The sequence below is a fragment of the Acomys russatus genome, chromosome 17, assembly GCF_903995435.1.
Source record: "Acomys russatus chromosome 17, mAcoRus1.1, whole genome shotgun sequence".
Taxonomy (NCBI): domain Eukaryota; kingdom Metazoa; phylum Chordata; class Mammalia; order Rodentia; family Muridae; genus Acomys; species Acomys russatus.
The window spans coordinates 28,820,006-28,834,416 of record NC_067153.1 but is presented as its reverse complement, the minus strand read 5'-3'; the positions used below and the strand labels follow the sequence as shown (position 1 = coordinate 28,834,416).

Here is a 14,411-nt window from a genome sequence, read left to right as displayed (position 1 = left end):
CCATTATCGCTTTCTCGGTATGTTTGCTGGTGGGGTATAGAAAGGATATTTAATTTTTATTAATGAATTAATTTATTTATTTAAGTTACATTCTGACTGCAGCTTCTTCTCCCTCCTCTTCTCCCAGTTTCCCCATCTCACCTCACCCTCCATCATTTTTCTGTCCTCCCTTTCTCTTCAGAAAAGGGGAGGCCTCCCATGGATATCAATCTGCCTTGGCATATCAAGTTTGCAGTAGGACTAGGTACATCTCCTATTGTAGCTAGTCAAGGCAGGCCAGTTAAGGGAAAAGGATTCAGATGCAGGCAAAAGAGTCAAAAACAGTCCCTGCTCCTATTAACAGTTCCACATGAAGACTAAGCTCCACAACTGTTACATATGTTCAAAGGGCCTGGTTCAGTCCCATGCATGCTCTCTGTTTGGCAGTTCAGTCTCTCTGGGCTCTGATGGGCCCAGGTTAGTTGATTCTGTAGGTTGTGGTGTCCTTGGCCTCTCTGATTCCTTCTATTCTTCCTTCCTCATCTTCTGCAGCTTTCCCCAAGCTCTACCTAATGTCCAGCTGTGGGGCTCTACATCCTTTTCCATCAGTTGCTGGGTGAAGCCTCTCAGATGACAGCTATACTAGGGGCCTACCTGTAAGTATAGTAGGATAAGGGATAGTGGGTTTATAAGTTAATTTTGGACCTCTCAATTACTGAAATTGATTGTTCCTAGGAGTTTTATGGTGGAATTTTGAGACCTCTTATGTACAATATAGTATCATCTGAAAACAGGGGCGATTTGACATTGTTCCCTATTCCTGTCCCTTTACCATATTGTATCAGCTACTGAGGAACTACATAAAAAAGGAGTGGGAATAGTCACCAGCCTTGTCTCGTCACTGATTTTAATGAGATTGCTTCAATTATTTTCTACCTTTAGGATGATGCTGGTTCAGAGAATATTCCCTCCAGTCCTATCTTCCCTAGGAGCTTTATCTTGAAAGCTCATTGGAATTTATCAAAGGCCTTTCCATCATCTATTGAGATGATCATATGACATTTGTCTTTGAGTCTGTTTATGATTTATTATATTTATAGATTTCTGTATGTTGAACCAACCCTACTTTTCCAGTATAAAACCAACTTGATCTTATTGAATGATCTTCTTGGTATTTGATTGTATTTGGTTTGCTAGTAATTTATTGGGGATTTTTGCATCGGTGTTCATCAGGAATATCAGTCTGTAGTTCTATTGTTGTTATTTGTCTTTACATGGTTTGAGTATATGAGTGATAATGGTTTTAAGGAATGAGTAAGGAAGCTCTTCCTCTAATCCTGTTTGTTTTTAAAGAAAGATTGGTTGTAGCTTTTGAAAGTATGGTGTAATTCTTCTGTGAACCCATCTGGGCCTGAGTTTTTCATTTGCTCATTTGTTGTTGTTTTGTTTGTTTGTCAGAAGACTTATTTTTTTTTTATATACTTTTATTGAATGTCTATGATTTACACGTCATGCACCAAAATCCCTCTCCTCTCTCCAGTAAAATAAAACAAACAGACAAACAAAAAAATCTTGTCCCAGAAGCTGTAGTGTATCACGCAGTATAGCCTTTTGTCCACGTATGTTTATTTTCAAATGTTCATTGCTACGAGTCATGAGTCTGGTTGGAGGCCTACACTATCATTGCTGGATCCTCACTGGGACTATTGTCGGATAGCCCGTTGTTGCTATGTGTCACGGAGATTCTTAATCTCAGAAGACTTATTACTGTTTCAATCTCCTCTTTTTTTATGTGACCCTAACCAAGGGTCACTTAACAAGGAATGTGAAGAAAAGTAAATAATAAGTTTAGGAAATACAGAGTTTCATAAGAAAGTGAACATAATTGTAACACATCACCAGCTACAACTTACAGCGTTTATTTAACTTAAACAGCATTTATTAAAACAGATATTCTTGTGGAAACTTGAAAATGGAGAAATGGGAGGAGAGGGTTCAGAAAAGAAAGCATAGAATTGTGTTTTGTGTTTGTGAGAGAGTTAAGGCCCCATTCACACAAAAAAAGAAAATGAATGTAAAATGTGGAAATTTGAAAAAGCTTGACACAGTGCTGTAGACTACTTTAGGGAACACCGCTGAAAGACACAGGGGTGGCAACTAGGAGGTAAATAGTAATAAAAAAAAAAAAAAAACTTTTAAACAGATGGACACAGAAAATAAAAGTTAATGTTGAACAAGAACAAACAAGGATGACACCAATAATCATGCTGGTGTGGAAGGCGGGGAGTGGAACGTAGAGAGCCTCAACCCTAGCTAGACAGAGAGCTACAGGAACTGCAATTCTTCTGCCTTCCCCTCCCCTTTCCCCTCCCCCCTCCCTCTGCCCCTCCCCTTTCCCTGTTCCCCTTAAGCTCCTCCTGCTGCAAGGCAGCATGACTTCCTAAAGAAAGATTGTCCTGAATGTACCCCGAATATAGACAAAGTTTAAACCACAACCTCTGTCATTAGTTGTTTGGAGTCTTTCAGTAGGAAATGACCGTGGACCCCTTTCCAGTCTTATCTCCTGCGACCTTCATTTGCTCCAGACACATTCAACACTTGTGATGTCTGAAAACTGTTCTGAATTTCCCTCATCGTATCTTTGTTCACGTTGTTTGTGACCAACATACATTTCCAAGCTTAATCTAGCTTAATGACATTCAGTCTCACCGCAGTGTCCATCAGTGGGAAGACAATGAATGGGAGTTGTCTTTCCCAGAAGTCCCTTCCCAGCCTCCACCACTGTCAGCCCCTGCAACAACAAAATCTATCTCTTTCTTCTCTATACTGCTATGAGACTTTGCTTAGGTTTATTTATAGGAATTTTTACATGCTGCCTCAGAGTAGTTATTTTTACTTCATTTTTCTATTAAGTTTTTTTTTTTTTTAAACCTTAAAGCACAAAACATTTTACTCATCCTCAATTCATGTCATGAAATACAAAACAGTAATCCATGAATGACTGGACAGGGTGCACATTCACATGGTCAACTTCACCAAAGTTCTGTGATCTCACATCTTCTAGTAGTTCCAGCTGAAAACCCAAAGGTCTGAGAGAGATTGCTAAGTATTTTCAGATTCTAACTATAAATAGGAGATCTCTCAGACACAGGATGTAATTTTTATCTTCTCCTTCTTCTTCTTCTTCTTCTTCTTCTTCTTCTTCTTCTTCTTCTTCTTCTTCTTCTTCTTCTTCTTCCTCTATTCCTCCTCTTTTTTTTTTGAGAACAATGATAAGTTAATTGGGACTTTACCTTTATTTAACTTTTATTCCCTTTTTTAAAAACATTTTGTCCCCAATATTTTTGTGTTGAGTTTCCCATCAACTAGCAGGAAGCACTGTAGACAGAATATCAGATAACCCGGTGCAGTCTGTAGATAGGTGCCCTGTCTCCAGTGCCAAGAGTTCGAGTCTTGGAAGCAAGACTGGCTGGCTCTGCCAAAGCCACTTCAGCTGTCCAAAATAAGGAGAGTTCTAGTAGCCAGTAGCTGTGACTGTGCCATATATATAAGAAATAGAGTCCTCCCCAATGAAGAAGATGTTAAAAAACACGATTTTAATACCTAAATGTGGCACCATTTCCCTAAAAGAAAGTCCTTAGCTAACAAAAAAAATTAACTTATTTTTCATACATGCAGCAAGTTTCACTTGAATAATCTTTTCTCAATCTCTGAACATTTTTTTCTTTAAGAAAGTCACTAAATTTGGTCTTAATTTTTTTTTTTTTTTTTTTTTTACAGTGTAGGCAATAGAAAAATACTGTTAAAGAAGGGATGATTAAATTAAGGGGTGTGTGCATGAATATGCACGTAGATGCCAGGGTCAAAATTAGGTGTTTTCCTCTATCGTGCTTTCACCTTGATTTTTTGTTGTTGTTTTTGTTATTTTGTTTTGTTTTGTTTTGTTGAGACAGGATCTCTCGTTGAACCTGAAGTTCACTGATCAGGCTGGGCAGCTAGTTAATTCCTGGGACCTGCTTGTATCTATTTCCCTGGTTACAGAAGCATGCTCCAACTCCTAGGTTTTTTTTTTTGTAGATGCTGGATATCTGAACCTAGGTTGTTGTGTTTGTGCACCAAACACTTCACCAGATGAACCATCTCTGCAAACCATAAATACTATAAACTCAGTGTTTTATTCCTCATCACTATTATTTTAGATTTCCTGTAATGGTCCTGAAAAAGCAAGAAATCAAGAGGTCTGTCTGAAAAGCATGAGGGTTTGATGGAAATGATCCATATAAGGGACATCAGATGAAACTGGCCTGCTTCACTCTGTGCACTACCAACTTCCTGGGGCCCCAGAAGAAATTTAGAAAAGAGTACGACAATTATGAAAGAGCCATGACAGTGACTTATGAGGCCCACGGCGCTAGCTAAGCACATGGGCTAGGTTAAAGAATGGGTGTCTGTCGGTTCACAGAGAACACAAGGCTAGGAAGAGAGGGCACTGAGTGTTGTCTTGAAGATGGTTACATCAAAGTCTCTGCTTTTTTTTTTAATTACATTTATGAATACAGCGGCGGCTCTTGCTTTACTTTTCTACTATAGAAGTAAGCTCTAGTGTTCTCTCAAACTTTTCACCATTAAGAGAAAGATAATGCGACAGCATCCCACATTCCAAATGTAAGGAGAGTTCTCCAAATGCATTCTGGGTAGAAGTACTGGCTGATAAGTAATGATGTTGCATTCTATGCAAAAAAAAATATATATATATAGACAAGAGTCTCTGGTGTCAAATGTGGAAGGAGAGAAAGTGAAGATATAAAGAGATGAGGGAGGGAAAAAAAACCCAAAGTTTCAGCTTTCTAACCCCATACCACCTTGGTGGGTTGCCTAGGCCAGCATATCAGCAAGAATTTCCAATAAGGACTCTGGAGAGACCTCAACTGTCATAGAGTCTTAATTATAAAATTATATAAGAGATCAGCTAGCTATACCAGGCTGGCTCCAAGGGCAACAGGAAGCCTGATGTGACATGGGTACAGATGGTCTTGTCTTCAGTTGATAGTTGTTTCAATTTGAGGATCTTTATTCTGAGCTTCTTAGCAGATCATAGAGTACAAGTGCTTTGCTTTGTTTGCCAGGTCCTCGCTCTTCCTAAAGAACAGCCTCGCTCTCCCAAGAAACTGCTTATGATTTATCTTCCAGCCATGGGTGCTAGCAAATCATCACACACACCCGTCTTCTTGTTTCCTCAGATGAGCCCAGAATGAGACCCAGGTTCCCTTTCCTCAATTTCTCTAAATTGACTCTAATGAAAGGGGATGTTCCTTCTATGATGATGTGGCCATAAAAAAAAAAAAACAAAAACAGAGACTTTGAAGAATCATCCCTCCCTCTATAGCAGCAGTTCTCATCTTGTGGGTAGCAACCCCTTTTGAGGGTTGCAATAAGACATACTGCATATGAGGTGTTCCCATTACGATTCATAACAGTAGCAACATTACAGTTATGAGGTAGCAATGCAATAATTTTATGGTTAGGGCCACCACAACATAAGGAACTATATTAAAGGGTCATAGTGTTAAAAAGGTTGAGAACCACTGCTTTATAGGGAAGAAACTGGCTAGTGTTGTCACAACACAGAGAAGCTAGGAGGACCATTAAAGAGACTTGATCTTGACAGTCTTCAAAGCTCTGAGACCAAGTTGCGCTATTCCCAACCAGTTACTACGGAAACATCACAGCATCCTTCTATTAAAACCCTCCTTTAGGCAAAACTCACTCAAGATTAGTTTCTTGCATTCACCAGCAGGAGTAGCAACAGTGACTGGGCCACTTCTTTGTCTTCAAGTTACACCTTTCTTGCTCTCCTAGTGTTTTCCAAGCTTAGCCCAATCTCGTTGTTGTTTCTACTTTCTTTCCCCAAACTGAGCTTCCACTTTATCACACACTAAAATTCACCATACCAAGAACCACCACAGAGAGGTACGTGTGAGGCTCAAGAATCTGTAGTTTTGGAAAACATGCACTCGTTGCCGCTGATGTGCGGCCAGACGGAGGCATGACTAAGCCAGGTGATGCATGAAGCCCGTTCATCTGACAAGTAGATGACTGCTCTCAATCAGATGTGCAAATTAGCTCCCCCACTTCTGTGTAAACTTTTCGGGCTTATCAGCCAGTTTGCCCCCAAGAAAACAGAACTGTCGCAGGTGTGGGGTGCATCTGGGCAGTTCCAAGTTGTGAAAAATAACCACAAAGGAGGTGAAAGTGACTTTGCCGTCTGGGAGCACCAGATTCACTATACACGCTGCCTGCCCTCGGTTTCCCTCCTGCTGACGGTTGGTAATAAAGAGGCAGTTTGTTTCTTTGTAAAGTCTAGCGTTATGTCACAGGCCAGTAAATTTTTGCTCACAAAGTGTCTTTCCAAAGTAGCTGACTTCAAGGGAGCTGAGCATAGCTTTCTTGGGGGCAATACTGAAGTACAGGAAAGGGAACCAGTTTTAAATCTGTCACATAGGGCCCGTTCACCTTTGAAGAAATACAACCAGCTCTTTTTCTCATGAGATGGGGCAAGCATACCTCAGCAGCAGATCACCTTTTCCGTTTGCAAATGAGTGCCAGGTCGGAGAGCTGTTCACCAGTCAAGTCAAGCAAAAATCTCCCCCTCTCCTTTTCAGTTCATGGGAGGGCGGTGGGGGGCAGGGAGGCACCTAGTGCAGCCAGTGAAACTTTCATACGACCTTGGACTGTTAGAAGCAGTTTTACGTTTGGCACCATATGGCAGGTGTTTCAAGACTTTTCCTCTACCATGAAATCTTTTCCCCTCCCCTTTTGTTTGTATTTCATTGTTTTATGTTCGTTTCTACCGAGCATGGGTCTTAAGACTTTGCAAATCTTAGAATGATTACAATCAAAAGAATTCGGCCAGTAGCATCCCCTCACTCTTGCCGAAGTGATTATTTTCTGTTATTTCCTCTATCAGTTTCTCTCTCTCTCTCTCTCTCTCTCTCTCTCTCTCTCTCTCTCTCTCTCTCTCTCTCTCTCTCTCTCTCTCTCTCTGTGTGTGTGTGTGTGTGTGTGTGTGTGTGTGTGTTCTGTCCTTTCCTTCTCCCCACCCCCTCAACACATTTCAAAGAGTGCCCTAATAAACGGTGACAAACTTGCACGTGCTTCCCTTATGACTAAATCTCTGGGCCTCTGGCCAATCCCTGCCTTGCTCATATGGCCCCAAACTTCAGGCATCCCAGTCAGGACCCCCCCCCCCCCCCGTTGGAACAGCAAAGGCGGAGGGTGCTGGGGAGTAGCGGTGTCTTCCTCCTGGGGGAAGGTGAAGCAACTCTACAGAAGAAGGGAAGAGGGCGTTTCCTTCCCACGAGCTGTAGCTGGCTCCGGGTCTTGGCCTCGGGGCTCCACCCAGCCCCTCCCGGTGCTCAGGGAAAAGCCAGTCGCCACACACAGGCACACTCAGGCTGGGCGCCACGCCCTAAGGAGAGCAGCCTTGGGGCCCATTACCATAGCAACTGCTGGGCTCCCTCCACTTCCCCACCCAGCTGATTCTCCCCCACCTCCACCCCACCCCCTCCTTCCAGCGCAGCCAACCGGCTTGTGCGTCCCTGGAGCGCGCTATAAAACCTGCGCGGGTGGCGCTTGCTGCTCAGCCAGACCTGGGTGAAGGGGCAGTCCCAATCTCCAGCCCGAGACAGCCTTAGCATGCAGAGCATGCAGAACATGAGCGTCTTTCTGCGAAAGCGATGCCTCTGCCTAGGCTTCCTGCTCTTCTATCTCTTAAGTCAAGTAAGTGGCGCACGCTTAGGATGCCCGGGTGTACTTGGCCCCTCTGAACTGCCCGTGATCCTTCCCGCGCTCAGGGCTCATTCTGCTTTAGTGTCCCTGATAACCAGGGTTCGTTTTCTTGTCTCGCCGCTCTCCCTAGGTTTCTGCAACTCAGCGCTGCCCGACCCCGTGCCCACTGCAGTGCCCCACGACACCGCCTACCTGTGCCCCCGGGGTGCGCTCGGTGCTGGACGGCTGCTCCTGCTGTCTGGTGTGCGCCCGTCAGCGCGGGGAGAGCTGCTCTGAGATGAAACCCTGCGACCAGAGCAGTGGCCTCTACTGTGACCGCAGTGCAGACCCCAGCAACCAGACTGGCATTTGCATGGGTAATCCTGTCCCTCCTGCTCTCCCCTCCTTGGCCTGACCTCTCCTCAGCCAACTAGGTGAAACAATATCCTCTCGTTGCCCTCCTTCCCCGCTTTCCCGGAGAACTAAGCTAAAATCATTTGTAACAATAGTACAGTACAGTAAGTGACATGTGCATGTGCGGAGAGCTTACCATGTACCAGGCATCAGGCTGAGAGAAAATGTGCTCCGTGCAGGTACATCACTTGCCGCCCAGAGAAGGTCCAGTGAAATTATTTTATTTGGATTTTCAGGGGGAACACTTCGGGTGATGGGAGTATGGGCTTACCCACAGGCCTACAGCCTTCCTCCACCCCCCAACAGCTTAGCATATTTGTTTTCACACCTGTAATTGTCCGGTTTGAGCCAAAGCAATTCCTTCTCTTGGGAGGACTCTGTCACTCCTCTCTAGGCTGCAGTAAAATACAGTGCAGGCAACGAGCCAATCCTGCCCCGTGAAAATTCATCAATGGAAACTCAATTTCCCATGAGGTACACTGCTATCTGTAATCATGGTTGTCCCCTACCTCCCTGGTGAGAGTTTAAAGTAAGCCTTTTCTTTCTTTCTTTCTTTCTTTCTTTCTTTCTTACTTTCTTTCTTTCTTTCCTCTAAGCTAGTGATGACTTACTGCACCTAATGCCAAGAAAACAATGCCCGTCCCAATCTGAAACCTATTTGGTTTTTAAATCCTAAACTACTGCAGAAGAAGACTCTAAGATGGATCTTGGAAAATGGTCTTATCTTTAGAGATGGGGGGGGGGGTCTCTGGAGTGTGACTGCACCATTCGTTCTTGTCTTTGCTCTGTCCTAGGAATGAAGCCATCTGAGGGTAGGTGATTTCAGTAGGAAGCAGAGAGCTATTAGAGGCCATCAACTAACCAGAAAATGTGTATTGGCACATTGCCAGAGTCTGGAGTGTTTACACACCTCCTTGCTCATTCATAAGAACTAGGTGAAGAAAGAAGGGCCAGGTGGGATTGGTGCCTTCTCCTTGTTCTGGAAGCATCTCCACAGACCTGAATCCTGGTATAGGAGCCAGTCATCTGAACTAGAACAGGAATAGCTTCTGACCGTGTCCTCCCAATGTCACACAGCTTTCCAGTTGAATTGTGCTTTCATTTTTCTCTCTCCCCTTCCTTCCCTCTACCCTCCTTCCTTCCTTCCTGAACATCCTAGTTCTAGAAGGAGACAACTGTGTGTTCGATGGAGTCATTTACCGCAGCGGAGAGACGTTTGAACCCAACTGTCAATACCACTGCACCTGCAGAGATGGGCAAATTGGCTGTGTGCCCCGCTGCCAACTGGATGTACTACTGCCGGGTCCTGACTGCCCAGCTCCAAGAAAAGTGGCTGTGCCTGGAGAGTGCTGTGAAAAGTGGACCTGTGGGCCAAATGAGCAGGCCACACTGGGAGGCCTGGCCCTTCCAGGTGAGAAACTCAGCAGAAGTAGGGGAGAGTTGGGGTAGACGCAGTCACAAAGCAGATGGAACTCGGAGCTAGCTATTCCCTCATGAATTCCAGATTGCCCACTGAGATCAAATGTATCATTGACCTAATTCTGATGCTAGATGCCTGACATTTGTACACAGCTTCTCTTTTAAATGAGCCCGGTTGAGCTCAACACCAGGTGAGCAGTGCACGTGTGAGGACCTTAGTTGGACCCCACACACACACCCTTAAAAACTGGGCCCTGTCTGTAATCCTACTGCTGAGGAGGCAGAGATGTGCAGGTCACCTGACTTCACTGGCCAAGCAGACTAACCTAATCAGTTAGCCCTAGATTTCAGTGAATGAGCCCCTGTGGGATAGCATTTAAGATACATCTATGGCCTCCAAACACATGTGCATACACAGGCATGTACACCTGCAAACACATGGCCATGCACACACATACACACACACACACATACACAAAAATTCAATTGTTTAGCATGACCCTTCTATGTACCAAAGTACATGTTGAAAGCATTCAGCTTATTATGATGCTCCCTCATATAATTTCTGTTTCTTGTGACAAGTTGTCCCAAGTGTCTTATGGTCAGGTGATTAAAGAATTCTTTAAAGTCCTACATTATGCCTACCCACTAGGGGTTTATAAACAAATCTAGTGCCGTGCTCTTCAAGAACTGGTATATATTAGCTGCAGAATTAAAATTCACCATCTAATGTTATCTGAGGGTCAACACTTAATTGGTCCCCATATTTTACTCAAGTAACTGTATTTATGCCTTCGATAGCCTACAGGCCAGAAGCCACTGTCGGAGTGGAAGTCTCTGACTCCAGTACCAACTGCATTGAGCAGACGACAGAGTGGAGTGCATGTTCCAAGAGCTGTGGGATGGGCTTGTCCACCAGGGTCACCAACAGGAATCGCCAGTGTGAGATGGTGAAGCAAACACGTCTCTGCATGGTCCGGCCTTGTGAACAAGAGGCCATGGAACTGACGGACAAGGTAGGAGTCTAGAGGAGGCCTATCACTTTATAGCAGTGGCCTCGCCTCCTTGAAGCCTGGCCTCCAAAAAGTCATTGTCGCACTGGCTGACTGGGAAGAAAAAAAAAATCTGCTCTAGCTGGGCATTGACCTGGACAAAGGGCGTGGAGCACCCTGAATCAAAATGAGTACTTTCTATCTTTCTTTTTAATTTACGTAAATATCCTCAAGCAACTCACTATAGTTCCACAAACAACTGAGGACGCTTAGTAAATCCTGTCCTGTGCATCCAGTTGTGAAGTAAAGCTGACATTACAAGGTTAGTTTCTAAATAAATCAAGTACAAGCTATAAGAAGAAGCAAGACAGAGGCTGTCTGCTTTACTCCCCTTGTAGTCTAAAGATCCTACTATGTGCCCCAGAACATATTGTGTACGCAGTAAATAGCTGTCAGTAAACACATGAATGGGTGTCTGGAAATTATCAACTATATTTTTAAAAGGCTGGTAGAAATAGTACATTTGCCAAAGTAAGGAAACATGAGCCAAAGCAAACAGCGTACTTCCTCCCCGCCCCCACCTTTTATGTTGTTGTTGTTGTTGTTGGAACTATGTCAACATGGTATGTTGACTCTAGGTATAAAGTGTGCAGATCAGGGGCCCTAATTGGTTCCTGGTGATTTGCAAAACAGGATCAGATAAGTGTAATATCAGATTTAACCATTACATAGATCCTTCTATCAACAGACCCCAGAAACTCAAGCTCTGTGTATCTCTACTCTGAAGCAGTATCATACAATGTTTAAGCGGACAGCACTAGAACCAGTCAGCCTGGCTTTAAATCCTCTCAACATGGCCCAGCTGTGTGAGCTTGGGCAACTTATTTTAAATTCTTTCGCCACAGAGTGTGACCATTGAAAATACCTCTTGCTGGGCATAGTGGCATATGTCTTTAATCCTAGCACTTGGGAGGCAGAGGAGGCAGGTAGACCTCTGTCGGTCTGAGGCCAGCCTGGTCTACACAGAGAGTTCCAGGAAAGGCAGAACTATATAGGAAGACTCTGACTCAAAAAGAAGAGAAAAGAAAGAAGGAAGGAAGGAAAGAAAGACAAAAGAAGAAAAAAGGAAACATCTATCTTGAGGTTATCATAAGGATTGAACAAAATGAGCTTATAAAATATTGGACATAGATTAAATACTCTGTTAATGTTAGCCGTGAAATACTTAAAATTTCCCCCTACTGCTACAGAGTCCCTTGTGATCCGACTAGCTGTGAGACTGTTCAGCTATATGATTTCAGAGATTTATTCCAACTTTGTTTCTTCTGAAAATTCAGAAAGAACACCTAAAGACACCTTTTCTCCAAAAATTGTACCCTAGAAATGCGTCTTCTGACACATTAGGAAATGTGTCACTTCACAATGAATGTTCACTACGTAACCAGTCACACGTTTACCTGCATGCACACACAAATCACAGCAATGTTGCTACCTCTGGTTTTTAATGGCCATTACAAAGAATATATCCTGGCCAAGAGGTGGTGGCATGCACCTTTAATCCCAGCACTTGGGAGGCAGAGGCAGGTGGATCTCTGAGTTCAAGGCCAGCCTGGTCTACAAAGCAAGTCCAGAACAGCCAAGGTTCCACAGCAAAACCCTGTCTAGAAAAAAAGAGAGAGAGAGAGAATATATCCTAAATATTAACTATAAAAAATAAAAAAATAGGCCCTTCAATATTTTCATGAACATAGTTACTTCTTAATTAAATAAGCATTTTTTTTTTATACAAGGCTTCCAGAATTTGGTCTTTTGTAATGTTCCTTTACACAATTGATGTTCATTTTAACACCTCACTTTATATGGGGAAAAACTATGCTTAACACCTTTGTATGGTGTATACATTTTATACAGGTCTGTGAATGTGTTGGGAATATGACACTACATTTTTTTGGTTCTGAGATTTCTTACGTCTATGACTGAGGCTCTTATTGTGTAGTCCCCAGATAAACAGCGGCATCCTCAGATGCATCGGCCTCGCATCACTTGTGCAAAGTCCAAACCTCTAGCTTAAGAACCAAGACTTTTCTAATGAATGCTCAAGGTGGTGCTAATGTGCATAATGGTTTGAGAACCACAGACATAAAAGGACTCCTAGTCATCACCCCACATACCATGAGCCTCACCCAGCCAAGTGCACAGTGGAGAACTGTGACATGTGTAGGGGAGTAAGGAAAAAAACTTAGGTGTTTGCTCATTTAATGAAATTGTGTCTTCTTTTTTCTTATTATGTGAACTGGTGGGATACAGGATAAACTTTTCACTCGATTCAGTTTCATGGGAAGAATATTAAATTTCACTGTCCTATAATTTCTAAGGATAGAATGTAGTAGAAGGAATTGGCTTTGCATCAGACAAACTCCAATACGCGATATTTTCTGATAATTTCAGTGCTTTGAAAGCCCCTTTTTCAAATAAAATTGGGTCAGTTGTGCCTTGTATACACAGGTGTCCCTTGTATGAATGAATGCTGTTGGAATTAAATGAAGTAATGCCTGAAAAGTCCCCAAAACATTGATAAACTTTACTAATGCCATGTTTGGTCCTTCGCTTGGTAACACCAAATACTGCAATTTAGCTGAATAAAAACAATGTCTTTAAGTAAGAGATGCTTTCTTCCTCCTGATCGTAGACTCAAAGACATAAGAGGATTCTGCATATTTAGCATTATATTCAAATTCAAGGTAGAAAAGAAAATGAATGCAGGAGACAAATAAGGCATGTCCAAAGTGGTTGGACTGATGATATCATTGGCCAAATTTATCACAAATTTCAAGGTGCCCTGGAGAAGCAACTGATTTTATCTGGCAACACTATCCAAATAAAATTGATGATTTGTTTCAAAAAGAAAGACCAAAAGACATTGGGTTGGCAGCTGCTAAAGTCGTTCTTCAGAATTGCCGGCTTTCTACTCAACACTGATCTTTTTTCTTTCATAGAAAGGTAAAAAGTGTCTCCGCACCAAGAAGTCCGTGAAAGCCATGCACCTACAGTTCAAGAATTGCACTAGCCTGCATACCCATAAGCCCAGGTTCTGTGGGGTCTGCAGTGATGGCCGGTGCTGTACCCCGCACAACACCAAAACCATCCAGGTGGACTTCCAGTGTTCCCCGGGTCAAATCATCAAGAAACCAGTCATGGTCATTGGAACCTGTACCTGTCACTCCAACTGCCCTCAGAACAATGAGGCCTTCCTCCAGGAGCTGGAGCCAAAGACCAGCAGAGGAGAAATATAACACTGACGGAGGCAAACGGTTGCCGCAGCATGGCCTGCCATCGCCTGAACATAGGAAACATGTATGTTTCTGTGATCGTATGAGGTCATTTATATTTGCCTTTTTTTTTTTTTTTTAATGAAAGATGTTCCAAATGTAAACATAGAATCAAGGTAAGCTCAGGATATGGCTTAGGGAGGACTTGCTTTCCCGTGCTGTTTATTGCAACTGCAAATTTGCGTAAATTTAAGTCAGATGGATGATTTAGTTTGTAGAATGTGTCACGTCACACTCATTTTCTGTGCACTAGTTAAAGCCCAATAAATGTCACAGAAATGAATGACATGGTGAGATCTAAGATCACATTGGATATATACATATATATATCATCATATGCTGAGGTTGACTTGAGGGACCTCTTCTGCGCTCCCTTTTGGCGTAGGTCAACTCCATCCTCCCAAGTCTAAGATCCACGGAAACACACAACTCTTTAAGAGGGCGTTCAGAGATTATTTTCTCCTTAGTGGCATACTAAGAAATGTGCTATAGCTGCAGCATACAGAGGTAA

General features: G+C 43.1%; 1 protein-coding gene across 1 annotated transcript; it reads left to right on the top strand.

Moving 5' to 3' along the window:
* Nucleotides 1-7,561: 7,561 nt before the first annotated feature.
* Ccn3 (cellular communication network factor 3) lies at nt 7,562-13,919 on the top strand. Its single transcript, XM_051159681.1, has 5 exons — nt 7,562-7,758; nt 7,898-8,123; nt 9,320-9,571; nt 10,381-10,595; nt 13,568-13,919. The coding sequence occupies exons 1-5, from the start codon at nt 7,675-7,677 to the stop codon at nt 13,862-13,864; spliced, it is 1,074 nt and encodes a 357-aa protein (XP_051015638.1). The 5' UTR covers nt 7,562-7,674; the 3' UTR covers nt 13,865-13,919.
* The last annotated feature ends 492 nt before the right edge of the window (nt 13,920-14,411 follow it).

Coding starts and splice junctions, on each gene's coding strand:
- Ccn3 (XM_051159681.1), top strand. CDS start 7,675: ATGCAGAGCATGCAGAACATGAGCGTCTTTCTGCGAAAGCGATGCCTC. Junction 7,759..7,897: donor TCTTCTATCTCTTAAGTCAA/GTAAGTGGCGCA, acceptor CGCTCTCCCTAG/GTTTCTGCAACTCAGCGCTG. Junction 9,572..10,380: donor GGGAGGCCTGGCCCTTCCAG/GTGAGAAACTCA, acceptor TGCCTTCGATAG/CCTACAGGCCAGAAGCCACT.